At 40.9% G+C, this 16,112-nt stretch overlaps 1 protein-coding gene across 4 annotated transcripts in view; it reads right to left on the bottom strand.

Moving 5' to 3' along the window:
• ehbp1 (EH domain binding protein 1) overlaps positions 1–15,352 on the bottom strand; it is a 150,782-nt gene extending 135,430 nt beyond the window's left edge. For all 4 annotated transcript variants that reach the window (XM_084021552.1, XM_084021554.1, XM_084021555.1 and 1 more), the window contains exons 1-2: positions 14,951–15,352; positions 13,869–14,340 (exon numbers count right to left, since the gene is read on the bottom strand). In XM_084021552.1, coding sequence (XP_083877678.1) covers positions 13,869–13,972 — 104 coding nt within the window. In that variant the 5' untranslated portion in view covers positions 13,973–14,340; positions 14,951–15,352. The remainder of the gene's footprint in view (positions 1–13,868; positions 14,341–14,950) is intronic.
• Between the last annotated feature and the right edge of the window lie 760 nt (positions 15,353–16,112).

Below are 16,112 nucleotides of genomic sequence, written 5' to 3'. Positions count from 1 at the left end.
GTCCTTGTGCAACAGGGATGTACAAAATATACATTTTGTGTAAAAAAATGTGCGACTCTACCCTAAACTGGCATAACAAAATCGGTGATTGAGCTTATACCAAGTGCATAAAAGCTTTAACATTTGCCGTTCTAAACACCTTATGTATTCTGTCACACAAACACATTAAATTATGAGTTATAGGTTTCCAATACGAGCAATGGCAAATGCTTGGATTTAACAGCAGGACACAACCCCTGCAAATAAATGCATTAAATATTGCTATACAGTAAAATAAATACATATCTCCATGAGCAGTTATACAGACCAGGACTGAATGGAAGACAAAGAGTGCCAACCACAAAAGCCACCAAAAAAAAGGATAAGGAAAGCTCACCCACTGACAGGTAATCTCTGGGATCTGCAGTGATAGAAACTTTGCAATTTCTGAGTCAGCAAAAACAATAGTTGAGAGTGGGGAGTGACAAATGAAAGAAAGGGATAAGAGGAAACAGAGAAGGGTGCCTGCTGCTCTCACGTTGCTGTGCCATCAGTCAGAATGTGGCCTTTACTATCAAGACAGATGTAGCAAGGCAAACACAATCTGTGACTGTCACACCCCTGCCTGCCTGCCTGCCTGCCTGCCTGCCTGCCTGCTTCATTAAGAATGTATAAAGCTTTTTAACAGGGTGTGATGGGCAAGGGAAGAAGCATTTCTGAAAACCACTTTCCCACTGATTTAATTTCCTGCATCTGACCTCTCATTGTATGCATTTTCTTGTTTTTTTTCCCACTTTCAATATTATTCAATATGTCATTCAATTACTCTCATTTAAAAAGAAGCTGTGTCTTCAGCTGCATTTAGTTGAAACAAGAAGCAGACTGAGCATAAAGAAAAAGTAGATCATGATATGCAAGTGGTTGGAGAAGTTTCTATTGGCATTTTGAAACATTTTGCACACCCCTAAAAAATGTGCAAACCATCGCAAAAAAACATAATTTTAACTGGACTTTAAGAAGAACACAAAAACAACAACTTTGATGTATATGCAGAAATAAAAATAGGACAAGAAAATGAGAAGTGTGTGTTCCTCGTTTAATTCTTCTAGTTTCCACCGACAGTCCCTTGACCTTCAGTTATAGGAGAGTCAGTCAGTGTGTATGTGGCAACCAGGAGCTCGGTCAATGACATGGAGTTAACGTTGAAAGCATTAACACCAGACACAAGTGTCTCGAGTGATTATGCCTGTTTGCATGTCTGATACTTATAAAGAAAGTGTGTGACCATGTGTGAATATATAAGACATTATTCTTTTGTGATACTGACAGTAATCACCTCTTTGCCAAGCTTAAATATTGGAATTGTCAATCAATTCCATACATTTAAACCAAAACTAACCTCGTCATAGCTTCACATCTGACTTGGACCTTTAAGATTGGCAGAAATGTATTAAGAAATATATTAAGAAACAAAATATTTATACCATGATATATGTTGATATAAACTGAAATAAAAAAAATATTGCGATAACATATTTTTCCATATCACCCAGCCCTAGTTTCTTCTATTTGCTTTATGGCCAGATTTGAAAATGTCCCTGCCCTTGGATTCAGTGTCATATCACTCTTTTGATGAAGACTGTTGTTAACATCAAAGCAGCATATGATGTGCAAATGAATCATGATAGATAACTTGAATTAAAAGCTACATAGTTGGATGTGAACTGTGACTGCAAAAGAGATATTTGCTCCTAAAGTCATCAAGCATGAAGTCTTCTTTTTTAAGCATTTTACATTCAGTAAGCAAGCCTGCTTTGTTTCTGCAGTGTATTATTTTTGATTAATTAACAAAGTTTGCTTAAACAATATTTGCATTGAGACAGTGGTATATGCTGCAAGAGAAGTGTACACATTGGGAATGTATGCATCTTTTCGTCTCGTTGCTTTAGTGGCTCGTCTCCGACGTGCTTTCATTCCTTTCTTATCACTAGATTGCTGCATTGGCGGGGGAGTCCACATTAGCTGAATGACTGAAAAAGCCTCTGAGGCTCTGAGAGGGCAAACTCAAATCAAGTATTTCCATCTTTCCACTGTTTAACTCTCGTGAGACAGAAACAAGGCAGATAATCACTAATGAAACTCTGCTGCAGATCTTGGCTTCTATAAAAAAAGGTAGCCACCTTTTCTGGAGCAAACAATACAGGATTCTACAAGCTTTCTCAAAAAAAACATTGTTGACTGAATGAATGTGAAAATTAGAAGGAACAGGGGAAGAGAGAATCAGAAACCTATTTGAAACATGACAGCAGAATGATAGTAATCAACATCGTCTCCACACAACAAAATAACACAATGACGGCCTCAGGGAGAGATCATCAGGCACAGTAGTAATCAGTTAGATCATGTGTCCTGGATCATCTCCAAAATAAAGAAAGGAATAATAGGCAGCTGTCTTCCAGTAGGGTAAATCTCCCTATACCAGCAACACCCATAGGGAGAGACAGTGGGAATCATGGCAATCACGTGCTTAAGAGCACCGGCAGAGAAACAAGCAACATGAGCAGTCAGGCGACCGTAGCTTCAGCAGTCATCATGTTAATGACTCATAACAGTTATTTAGCCTGAAAAACATTTTTATAATATTTTTAACAGAAGATAAGCTTTCATGGATGCTGACAAATTCTGTTTTTTGTTTTTTTTGCTTTCATTTCATCATTGAGCCAGCAGCATAGTCTCTTCCTGCTTCTAGAGAAGGACGTGTGATGTGTTCATCCATTACATGTAACTCCTTATCCTATGAAGGGTTGGGGGGGGCATTGGGCGAAAATAGGGTATACCCTGCTGGACAGATCACCAGATTCAAATTGGGCTGAAACATAGAGAACGACAGCCATTCACATTCACACCTTCAGGCAATGTAGTCATCAATTAACCTAACCTGCCGCTGTGAGGCAACACTGCTAGTCATTACGATGCCATGCCACCCAAAGTGATCATTATTCCACAGAATTCACAGCAACAAGACTAAAGAATCTAAGGAATGCATTGGACTTCTGAAGGATTGGACCCGCCAAAGTGTGGGTCTGATAAATGACCACACTCTGACTACAAGGTGATCAATCAGCAGCTCCCAACTTCTTCATCAGTCCAGAGGGCAGGTGCCATATAGACCGAATTTACTGGCCGTCAGAGAGCACATCTATCTCACCTATTCTCCATTTCACAGAATAAAACAGGACTATAAGGCCACGTCCACATGGAAACTCTTTTTTGTGTGTAAACGCAGAAGTCTTGCACGGCGACACACGTCCACACGGATCCGGAGTTCTTGGTGTCTGCAAACGCACGTTTTTGAAACCAGTTCCCAGGGTGAAAAAGTAAAAAATGGTGCCCTTGCATTTCGTGTTCATGGTCTTGTGTATGGCAAATACGCATATGATGTCATCGCCCCACCCCTCGACGTCTCATACCAACAACAACGGCGGCCTACATGCTTGTGATCTGCAGCAGATATTGAGCCTATTTGGATTACTAGGGCAAAATATCCTGCTCCTCTTCCACAACGCTGAGCTAAAAAGGTTTCGGTTTCTTCTTCTACTGCCTATGTTTGTATACACCACGAAAGCTTTGTGCACATGCTCAGTCTCTTCTTCTCCATTTTGGTGTATTTTTGTAGCAGAAAAGCACCACATATAGGCTTGAAATATGTACAAAAGTACAAGAAAACTGTGGGGAAAAAGATAGTTTTGGTACGTGTGGATGAGGCCTAAGTTTTTCAGCTTCAGTAGGTTGCACATCTTAAATTCCACCTGCACAACTACATTTTAAGTTGAACTATTTTTAACTACAGGGTTTCCTGAATGTAACACCAGTACATTTGTGGTGTTTGATTTGCCATCCTGACACACATGGGACACTTTAATCAGCCTGGAGATGCTGCTGCACCGCTCTGCAGGCTGATAAATGATGAGCAGTCTCCAGGGCCACGTGTTTCTCTGCCCAACAGCAGAAGAGACAGACCCACCAGCACCGTTTTCATCACATTTAACACCCCATTGACTGCTCCACAACCCTGCAATGTTTCTTGTCTTTTAGTTTGTGTGTGGGAGGGTGTGTGTAAATGCCCGTTTGTGACCATAATTGCAGCACAGAACAACTACACTTGGGCGGATTCCACTGCAAAGCAGTTAAAGTGACATTATCGTAGCCGGAGAGATGAGGGGAGGTAGAGAGAGGAGAGCTCAAGTAATAAAGGAAGGGATGGAGGAGAGGAATTAAGATATTAAGAGATAATAATAATAGATTGGATTTGTATTAGGGCTGCACGATTCTGGAAAAAATGTGAATCACGATTTTTTTGCTTAGAATTGAGATCACGATTCTCTTGCACGATTTTTTTCCACAAAATGTTTATTGCACTGATGAACTTTAACAAAACAAAAAAACTTGTTGCTTTGGCAGAGGCATAGTAGTAGTTCTATCATTGGAAGATAAGTAATTTTTACAAAAGTAAAAAAAAAAAATTGACATGCGGGTGATAGTGAATCAGGCGCTATAAAATGAACCGTCAGGCTCAAATACGGCTCGATGGTCCGACTGGACCATAAATCAGATGTAGCGGGAAAATGATCAATTTCCCACAATTCTGCCTCGACCACTGCCCGCTGCTTATTGTACATGTTCGGGAGCGCAATGTTTGAAAAGTAGTTCCGGGAGGGCATCTAGTACCGTTTGTTGTGAGTGTTTATCATCTTACGAAATCCCTCATGTTGTACAGTGTTTATCAGTTGGCCGCTCTTCATTTGCATAAAGTTAAAGTCGAATCTACTTTATGCTAATCAGAGGAGCCGGGCTTGACTCGCCGCCTCGGGAACACTCACGAACGGTCGCCAAAATCTTCTAAGCCGAATGTTGTCGATCTAGGATGATTGACAGGCGCTCTCCTTCATACAATCACGCGCACACTTCATGGCTGCACCTGATTGGACGATCGCTTTCACAGCTGTCCTGTCTGCTCCGGAGTTCACGCAGACCAACATGGCGGCTCGTTTGGAAACTTTCTCTTATTTTACGAAAATAGTTCACCGAAAGGTGTTTCTGAAAACATTTTAAGCGAGAAATAAGCTATGCAGTTGCTGAATCTGTCTTTATTTTAGATCGACAACATTCAGTTTAGAAGATTTTCGCGAGCGTTCCCGAGGTGGCGAGTCGTGCCCGGCGCAATGAATGGGACGCGGAGAAACACCGCTGCCTGTGGACACGTACCTTCTTTCCAAACACTCAACTGCAGGCAGCTTCCTCCACTGTATCACGTGTTGTAAAGACGCTTTACCATAGGTTGAGGGAGGAGGCAGCGGCAGTGCTGCGTTTGGGGGCGCTTCAAAAAATCCGGAAGGAAATAGGAGCATTTGTGATGCAGCTCGAGATATAAAATGCTTCAGAATCGCCGTGTGTAGAAATGAGATCACGTGTATGTGTGAATCGAGATCGCGATTTTTTAACGATTTTTTGTGCAGCCCTAATTTGTATGGTGCATTTCAAGACACTTAAAGCGCTCTGACAGGGTTTCAGGTTCCATTCATTCACACACACAGTCATACCTACTACGATAGTAGCTGCCCTGGGGCAGACTGAACTGAGAGGACGAAACACCTGGCAGAATTAAATCACCAGCAAATGCTTTCATTAATGAAGTGATAGGCAAGCACACAAATTAGCCAGCTTAGCTTAGCTCAGTATCCACTATCAAAACAGCCTGTGTATCTGCCCTAGTTTTGGCATTTAACTGGAATCAGTTGAGTTCAAATCTCCACAAACATTCAAACATAAAAAAGTCAAATCCGATTGAAGCCTTAAAAATCAGACTTCAGTGAAACACTTTTAGAAACCAAAGATGTAAGCAATAACAGTATTATTTTCTCCGACACCTCAAAGCCAGTGATAGCCACATTGTGGGGTTGTGGTGCATAAGAGAAAAGATTACATCATACTACAACCTGGCAGTGAAACCATCTCCTGGTGCCAAAGTTACACTCAGGAACGCGTCAAGGCCTTTGAATTTGAATAGAATGGAGAGCCACGTCAGACAGAGCTGGCAGGAAGACGTGTCTCTGGCAGAGACATGATGGACACTTGCCATGAGGAACACATGTTCAACAGAAGACAACATGTCACAGCCTGACACACGCTGGTCACTTCCACTGAAACAGTGAAGCATTACAGAGAAGAGCAGAGAAGCCCAGCTGCAGAGAGAGAAACTGCAGGGGAAAACGGCAGGTAGAGCAGGTATATTTTCACAACTGTCTCTGTCTGAGTTTGAATGCAGTGTGAGTTTTATGATGCTCTGCTGCTCACACAGCTGATCTCCCCGCTCTAACTACCCCTCCAGCAATGGCAGCCAGTTGGTCATTTTCACATATTGCCAAACCATATAATCTAGTAACTTTAAGGATATAATCATTGTACAGCTCATAAATAATCTCCTTTTTGGGAGATAGAGATTCCAATTGTCCATTGCATGTAGGAAATTCCCATCAATTTTCTATAACAAAATGAAAGAAGCAAAAAAGCATGATTTGGGTGTAAAATGAGGGAACTTAGGTCGATAGTGTGTGATCTAAGTGTTGTACCACAATCCACAGGTTAAATGCTGGAAAACAAATCAATGAATACACCACAGGAATCCACAATGGGACCACGGAACACTTCGTAGGAGAAGTGTGAATCTACTCCAGTTTGGTGTGTTAAGAGTTTCTAAGAGTGTGTGTGTGTGTGTGTGTGCTATCTTCACAGTCCTTGATTGATATGAAGACAGCTGGGTCATTCCGTGTCATTTCATCAAATGCCTCCCACCTGACCATCTCAGAATGTCCTGAAAAAATTTGAGTACAAAGACGCACTTGTTAATAGGACAAATCCAAAATATTAGGTCTCTACTGTCAACAGTTTCCTCATGAAACGTCATTGAATGAAGGGTAGTTTAGACGGTTTTTGGCATCATACTCTGAAAAGCCATTTTTAAACGGCATTATCTGGAAAACTATCTCACCTGTGGCCTTCAAAATTTCTACAGTGTATACCTGTTACGAATAGCCTCCAGACATGAAATATCAGGGGTGTAGCTCAATTATAACCTACTATGGTAGGTACTTAAAATGAGGCTTGTTGAAATAAAGTAGTACATTTGAAGAGTGGCTGAGCTCCCATTTTTACAGATAAAAGACTTCTATCACTTCTGCCTCTATCTCTGGTGTTAGCTTAAACATTCTACAAAATATGGTTTCTCTCAGATGATTAGTTTCACGGATATTAAGACTCAAAAATGGAAATTAACACATCTTTGCCCAACTTCAGAGTCATATTCCAAAAAACTGACAACACTTATCAGGTCCAAACTTACTTTTTTTGAAAGATCATATTCTTGTTAAAATCATATTAAAAAATCAGGAGGGTGTTTTGCCTCAATTTGTCACAGTGAAACGGCCACAAAACCCCCACCAATATCAGGATTTTAAAAAATCACTGCGACAAATGGAGGCAAAACACCCTCCCAATTTTTAAATATGATTTTAACAAGAATATGATCTTTCAAAAAAAGTAAGTTTGGACCTGATGCGTGTTGTCAGTTTTTTGGAATATGACTCTGAAGTTGGGCAAAGATGTGTTTACTTCCATTTTTGAGCCTTAATATCTGTGAAACTAATAATCTAAGAGAAACCATATTTTGTAGAATGTTTAAGCTAACCCCAGAGATAGAGGCAGAAGTGATAGAAGTCCTTTATCTGCAAAAATGGGAGCTCAGCCACTCTTCAAATGTACCACTTTATTTCAAAAAAGCCTAATTTTAAGTACCTACCATACTAGGTTATCATTGAGCTACATCCCTGATTTTCTATGTCTGGAGGCTATTCGTAACAGATATACTCTGTAAAAATTTTGAAGGCCACAGGTGAGATAGTTTTCCAGATATTGCTGTTTAAAAATGGCTTTTCAGAGCATGATGCCAAAAACCGTCTAAACTTCCCTTCATTCAATGATGTTTAATGAGAAAACTATTGACAGTAGAGACCTAATATTTTGGATTTGTCCTATTAACAAGTGTGTCTTTGTACTTGAATTTTTTCAGGACATTCTGAGATGGTCAGGTGGGAAGATTTTCAGAAATTTGATGAAATGACACGGAATGACCCAGCTACCATCCCTGTTTTATTATGTGCTTGTGAGGGAAGCGGTCTTGATTAGCCACGCTTGCAAAAAGCCATATAGAATTACCATGTAATCAATAGCGTCTCGGTGTCGTTTCCAGAAAATAACTCAAACCCTCACCGCGCGTGTCAACACGTCTGCCAGTGCCAATGACATGTGTTGGCTTTTGACGATGTTTTCAAACTATTTTCTACCAGAAAGGTTGACGAGCAACACATTCTTACTCGAAAGCACCAGCCCCAGAAACGTGTGCCTCACTTACTGCTCTTAATCAACTAACACAGTGTTTCAGAGGGTTTGAAGCATCATATTGTAATTTGTAGACAGTAGAATACAGCCCAGTCTAAAACAGACAGATAGCAAAGCACAACAACACAAAAACAGAAACAAAGAGAAAGCAGAAAAGGTTTCAGGATACAATCCTTCCAAAAGACAACTTGTTACATGGGTATGAACGAACAATCTGCAGGGTTTGTAAGAATCTGAAACGATTCACAACATCCAATAGTCAAATTTGAAAAATGTTTTTAACTACAAAATAACCTTCATATCGCTAATACTCTACAGTAATCCTACACACCAAGTCAAAGCTGTCAAGCAAATCATTTTGCACACAATTTATTTTTGAAATAAAAAAAAGAGTTAAAAAGGCAGCTAATCTAAGACTTTTTGTAGCATAACTTTTTGTATAACTTCTTGAAGTCAGAGAATTGAGAAATACTAAACTTAACTACTTTAGTAAAAATGATTAACTTGTGCAAATTCAGCAGGAATAAATGTTATCTTCTGTCTTAGGTTTGCTTTTGAGTGTTGAGTATGTTATTGCAATGAGGTGACAACATTTTCAAATAAATAAATTCTGTAATATTATACACTTTTCTCTGCCTTCATGCCATCATTTGCCACACCATCTTTGTTCACACACAGCAGACAAGAGTAGATCCTGAAATTAGCACCACTGTGTACTGAACCAAAAATTGATTTTGAAAATTGTGAATTGTGATTCCAAGAATCAAAATCAAATCATATCATGAGATACATAAGGATCACACCCCTACTGACTAATGAACTTTACTTCTCACTTAACCAACATGGCAAGTCATCGTCAGGCTCAAGGTTTGAGTTTTAATACTTTCATTTGCCATAAGAACAAGACTGCACGCTGCATCATCCCAATAAATGATATGATCAAAACATAAGGTGTGTGTATTACATTCAAGAACTAGCAAAAAGCTCTGACTGACCGAAAACAGAATTGGATGCTTGAGATTAAACTGCATTAAACTGAAAAAATGACCCTACAAGACAAGCGAGGAGAACAACAAGCAAAAAGCAGCACGCACACAAAACCCACACTTTTCCTCACATCAATTGAGTGAGACTTATCAAATCAAGTACCGATGCTAAAAGGCAGCTATGGTGCTCTTTGGACACAGTTTTAAGAGATGCAAGAGAGAATAGGGGGGAACAATGAATCGTCCAATTTGTGGCTAACTGCTTAATAGCAGCCGGAGTGAGCTATCAGAGCATTAAAGCAGGCAGAATGCTCCATCACACCAGTGTGTAATATTTGCTTAAGCCTTAATGAAAAATGATACAAGCTTCTCCGAGCCTGGGCGAGTGTGGAAAACATTATGTTCTCACCGGAAATTCGTTTTTCACCTATGTTGAAAATGAAACAGATTCAATAGACATGATGGCAAGCAGGATATTTGCTCAGCTATATCTTTGTGTAGCCGATGAACCTTGGTCAGTGGCATGACTCGAGATACACAAGGAGGAGGGCTCACTATTATCAAACCTTTGGCCTTAAAAGCAAACCCTTTAACATCCGTGCACCGACATAAATAATTTATTTCACAACTTGGATATGTGACTGATTCAATGCACATCATGACTTTACATTATAACTTGTCCTTTCAATCATTTATTGTTATCTGATGTTGAACTTTCCTATTATCACCCCCTCATTGATTGAATGTACATGCCTGACTGATCCAGCTCCAGCGCATAGCTCCATTCATGACAGTTATGGAGCCCGTCAACCAGAGATGAAAAGATTTACAGATTAGCAAATATCAAGAGGGAACAAGTGATGGAAGCACGTACATCTAAATGAGGCGTCAACATTTAGAAAGTCATCAGATTACACAACCAATCACGAAAATATGGTACAGAAACATGCACGTGTATAACAAAATCAATAGCATACTCATTAAAAATTAGTCCCCAGGTTTATCTATGTCTATAGAGGTCAAATTTAGAATTTAAACACTGCTACTTTGGTGCCAGGGAGGCTCGATTTCCAACCATGACCTGAATGTTTATAATTACCTGCTACAGATGAAAGGCAACAGAAAATACAGTTCATTTTTTATCAAAGATCTTATATATCAAGTTTCAAAGGGCAGTGGGCTATTAATGGGGCTTCATTTCACTGGCAAACAAACACTGAACTCATTAATGTTTTAATGGTTGGTCTGAATTGATTCTAGAGTCAGAGGAATGCTAACTCCCTCTGCTCCACAGAGGAGTCGACTACAGCAACTAGGGCAACAGATAAAGACCAAAAATTACTTAACAGACATGCATAAATGGGATAAAATGGAACTCCTGTTCTTTCACCACTTTGCTTCCATCTCAGGGGGGAAAAGAAAAATGGTCTGAATATGTGGAAATTTCTCTCAAGTGGTGAAATCATTGATTTGCTAGTAGTCGGACAACACTCTCTAACAATCTGCCTCTGTCACCAATTCAGAGAGCTCGTTTTACTACTGACAGATTACTGCAAATGCTACCAGAAACATCACAAAAACTATGAGCAGGCTCCCATCAACAGACCAGAGCCCTCCTTACATGTCCATCATCTTCCATCTGCAGATGCTTCTGCCTCCTCTTAAAAATGTACATGTATTTGGGGTTTTCCACAAGGGACCATATCAATTATCGTGTTACCTGGCAGGTCACTCCGCTACAAATTATTGTAACTACTGGGAGATATAAAACAAAAGTTGAAAAGTATTTGCAAAAGGACCTGAATGGAGTGAAGTTCCATCCAGAGAAAGAAAAGGAGGCCACATTACCTGAGCACATTAAGGAAGATTCAAGCACCCAAAAAATCATTATGGCCAGAAAACGCACATGCAAGCTCACGCCACGTTAACGAGGTACACTCAAATGCACCATGAAGTCAGTGCGAAAGTGCATTGGTGTAAAGAAAAGGGGTACACTGGATTTATAACACATGACAAAACGAGAGCATCACTGCGAAACGGAGTGCGGCAAAATTATCGTTGGAAGCAAAACCATAATCGAGATTAAAATGTAATTAAATCGAGCAGCCCTATTTTCGATGTGGTTGGACTGAACGTTGTACGAACTATTTCTGAACCCCAGCGCTAAGGCATGGGAATCAACATGAAGAACCACACAAAGCGGAACAGACCCTTGAACTTCTTCCCTACGGATTGTTTGAAGTGCCCTTAATTATCCAGATTTCGACATTATTCTGAGTGTCAGCCAAGAGCGCAACATGCTTTCACATTTCACACAATGAACATTCAAAGCACCCACAGCTTCATGTATGGGCACACATGCAGCAAGTGTTCCACATTTCTTCCTGTTACTGGAGTTTTTCAAAGATTACTTCGGAAGGCTTCAGGATTTGAGATCCATTTGAGCTCTGGGGACTGTTTCCAGTCTGCGTAGATGGAAAGTTTCCACTGCAACAATAACATACCGTACTGATGAAGTCCAAGGAAGGCAGAAAACGTGTGCCAACACTTTCTCGCACATATACACACAATTGAAGAGAAGCAGAGAGGCAACACTCTCAACCACAAGTTGGATGCAAAGGCAGATACTACCTGTATCCGAGGTTATTCAAACACAAGGTGATGCAGTAAAGCTGAGATTTAAGATGAGTGGTAGCAACACACCAGCTAGCAGCAACTGATGACGGACTTTTTACTTGAAGTACAAAAAACTGAGCATGGATTAATCCATCTCCAAGGGTTGCTAAATTTAGATGTTATGTCTTTATCACCGTTATCACAAACACTAAAGATAAGGACTACATTTAACAACAAATACATATTTCTTCCGTTGAACATAAAAGAGTTCTGCTCAGCCTGCAACACAAAGCGCCCACCCACCCTTTGCTCTGGGAAGAGATGTACATTTTTCTCATTCCATTCTCCAACACGTTAACATCTGTCCCAGGTCTAAGCTCTGTAGGGCTGTTAGTCACGCATACGGCAAGCCGATTGAGAATCCATGTCTGCAGGCTACATCTTTGCTTTACAAGCCCCCCCCCCCCCCCCCCCGCTTTTCCCTCATTACAGAACACATACCTGCAGGCTCAAGTGTAGCATACAAGCACCTACCCCCACCGACCCAGAAAACACACCCGATAGCTCCTCCACCACCTTGCAGTGTTCATTCATTCTTTAATTCAGAAATATCTTTGGGTTGTAATTGTATACAGAGGTTGAAGCCATAGGAAAACAAGGTACACTACTTAGGCGGATTGTTGTTGTTGACACCATTGTGCGGACATCTGCGGTCATTGTTTCTAACACTTTAAACGTATAAGTCAGGGACACTGTCTCTCTTCAATTGTTAACTGGATATTTTTATATATTATATCCAATGTTTCCCATAGTTTACCTGCCCCACAGCCAAATTTGTTCTGCCACAGTTTCATAATGATGAACATATTTTTACTCTTCTGGGTCTGTGCAGTCTGCCCGGGGGAATCAACTTGGTGAGTCCGGGATGGTCGCTCTGTGTAAGAGGAGGATCCCTATGAGCACAACGTTCTTCATAAATCTACCGGTAATCTCTTTGTCTCATGGATGGTGCACCAGATTTCTGTATTTTACATTAAAATGTACAATATTTTCTTCCAGGGGGCACGTCCCAAGATCCCCCCCTGCCCTTGAAGGTCAGAGTGTGGTCCACCCACCAGTCTCACAAAGTCCTTTGGGAAACACTGATATTCATGATTCTTGACTTTTGTATCACTTATTTTTCATTATTAACCAAAGGAAAATTGCTTATTTGAAAACCTACTTGTCAATAAACTGGTTTCTTCTTCTTTTGGTCATATTTTATGTAGATACACATGAATGACTATACAACTAAACACCTGTAGTAATTTAGCTTTCCACACATGCTCTGTTTGCTGATATAATAGCGCAAAGTATGATCATTTTCTCATAGTTTCCCTTATTCCAGTGAGGTCAGAAGTCGAGATCAGATTCCCTACAGCATCCCTACAGCTAGTAGGCGTTTAGTGGTTTGCTCAAGGACATTTCAGGAGAGCGGGGGCAGCTTGAACCCAGCCCTTTCAGGTTGATTTCAAGGGAAATCTTTGCCACCCTCTTTTCATGACTCAAACCAAACAAATGCAACATTGGTGCACAAGAAGAAAAAAAAAACAGCAATTTTACAAGGCAGCCGGGCCCCTCCCAGCATGCAGACATGCCTGCACACCAAGGAGACTGAACGTGTGTGTCTCTGTGTGAATTATGACCACCAAGAACGAGAGCAGCATTCCAGCACACACACGCACACACACGCACACACACAGAGAGAGAGAGAGAGAGAGAGAGAGAGAGAGAGACAGTTTCATAGGGCTTAAATGACAGCACTGTGGCCAACCGTTCTTCCCCAAAACTCACCATTTCTTAGTGCATTCCACCATCAGTTCCTGATAGGAAGCCACGAACTGGAATTTGGAGGCATGCTTCCCCACACGTTGCAGTCTCTTCCAAACCGAAGCCATGTTTCTTTGGGAGCGGGTAGTTTCTGTGTACCTATCCCGTCCTGGACTTCCTTATTTAGGCTTCCTTTGCACAAATCCACACTTATGTTTATAGGTATCTAACCATATCCAACCCCTGTAAACACATAATTAACGTTTTACCAGAAGCAAATTAAAAAAATATATAAGACTGCAGATCCTATCGTGGCTGCTGGTCTTTAAAAACTGCCTGATGAATCCAAATGTAAGGACACAGGATCTCTGCAGCAGTGGTCGAGATTTGATTGAACGGCGCGCATGATGTTGGGAAGAAATTTACTCCGTCATTTTGAAAGGCAGGATGAGTAATCCACTTGGTATTAATGAAATATTTCCATCTGCTGATCTTCCTGCAAAATAAAGAAAAAAAAAGGCACAGTCAGTTGAGCAGCAGCAGGACTGTAAAGCACAACCCCGGCGTCCCGGAGTATATCCCCACTGAGATCTAACACTAAACGTTAACCGTCCACGATAACGGGATGCTTTGTCCGCGTAACGGCGTGTCTGTGTCTGGTTTTAGCACGGTAGATGTTAAAACAAGCCAGCTTATCTACATCGCCAACACACCACTTTGTTCATGTGTAAGAATGTGTTGGGGACTCGGGCACCAGCACTTCTGCTGCCAGCACGGCGTGCAAGGGGGGGCTATGTACTGATTCAGCAAGCTAACTTGGGATGTTTGATAATAAAACAATGTGTATTGAAACACTGACAGAAAAACAATGACATTTCACGAAGAGAAGTCACGTTAACCACCCTGTTTACAAAAACTGCACCGAGAGACACCACCCGAAACTGAGACCTAAATAAACATTTTGTAAACATGGAGTATTTGGTGGAATGTCTCTGAATCCAGGGAGTAGTCCGAGCCGTTGCGCTCCGCTAACCAGAATGATTCAGCTGCTAGGCTAACGAGTTTAACATGTGAAACTACGTTAACTGTGCCTGTATGACACTCACCTTACGGGGATATCCAACGCGTTATCCGTAAGGTGGCCTCCTCAGCGGCGATGAGAGATGGCGAACTGTCTACAACAAACTAGCAACCTAGCGAGTGTGCCCTGCTCGCACGCTTATGATCGCTTTCGTTGCAGCAGTACCAACACCAGCCATACAGCTAGCTAGCCTGCTAGCGGCGACTGCTAGCCATCACAACACGGCACGAGCGGAAACCGCCGCTTGCCACTTGACACATTTGCTCCGCGGGTAAGCGCAAGCTCCGGCACTGAGGGCTGAGTCGGAACCGACACTGAATTGATCTTGTCCTACAAATAAAAAAGTTAAACAAAAGTATTCCGAGCCCAGGCAGACATTCCCACAGCAAAGTAGTCCAACTGTTACTGATAGTTTGACCGCTCTGTTCCTCGGAGTGAACACAGCACTAACAGTTCAAAAGGTTCCTGTCCGGCGTATACAATAAAATACTGTGTAGCTGTGGTAGTTAATAAAAATATGGATATGTATGAGCTAATTTATAATAAATCTATAGTATATCTAATCCCAGTTGATTTTTGCCTTATTTAAAACCGCATATTCGAAATAAAAGCATATGCTCTTAGTCTCCAAGTGAGAACTATATTTTATTTTGAAGGCTAATCTTTATATATCCGGTTATGTTCTATGTTTGTGCGTTTAACTTGATGTAAATGCATCTCTCCATCATTTCGCCTGCCGCTTGAGTGACTGAAGGGTGAAGAAACGCCCCCGGGCATCAGCCATTGGTGGGATTATCACTGTTTATTGATTGTTTGCCAATTCATGAGACATTTCTGGGTTGTTGTTATCACACTAGTCAAATCCAACATCCTTCAAAGACCTTTAATCCCTGACTGCTAGTGTAAATAAATGCTCTCTGGCTCTGGCTTTACCTTGGAATGACTGCGGATGTCAAGCAGATATGGACACAAACATTAATTTGGATGAGTATGAAGTCCCCAACATTTTAATATAGATTGCACATTTTTTTTTTAATTACTGACATCTATCATTAGATATTTTTACTTAAGAAAACAGCAGTTTCATTGACATTTTAAAGCTTTATATACAATCCAATTTTATACAATGCATTTAGTTAACACGGGACACTATCATCAAAGCCCCATCACCCCCCTCAGGTTAGTGC

The sequence above is a fragment of the Eutrigla gurnardus genome (assembly GCF_963514095.1).
Source record: "Eutrigla gurnardus genome assembly, chromosome: 11".
Taxonomy (NCBI): Eukaryota; Metazoa; Chordata; class Actinopteri; order Perciformes; family Triglidae; genus Eutrigla; species Eutrigla gurnardus.
Note: the sequence above shows the minus strand (reverse complement) of the source record. Positions and strands in the feature narration are given on the sequence as shown.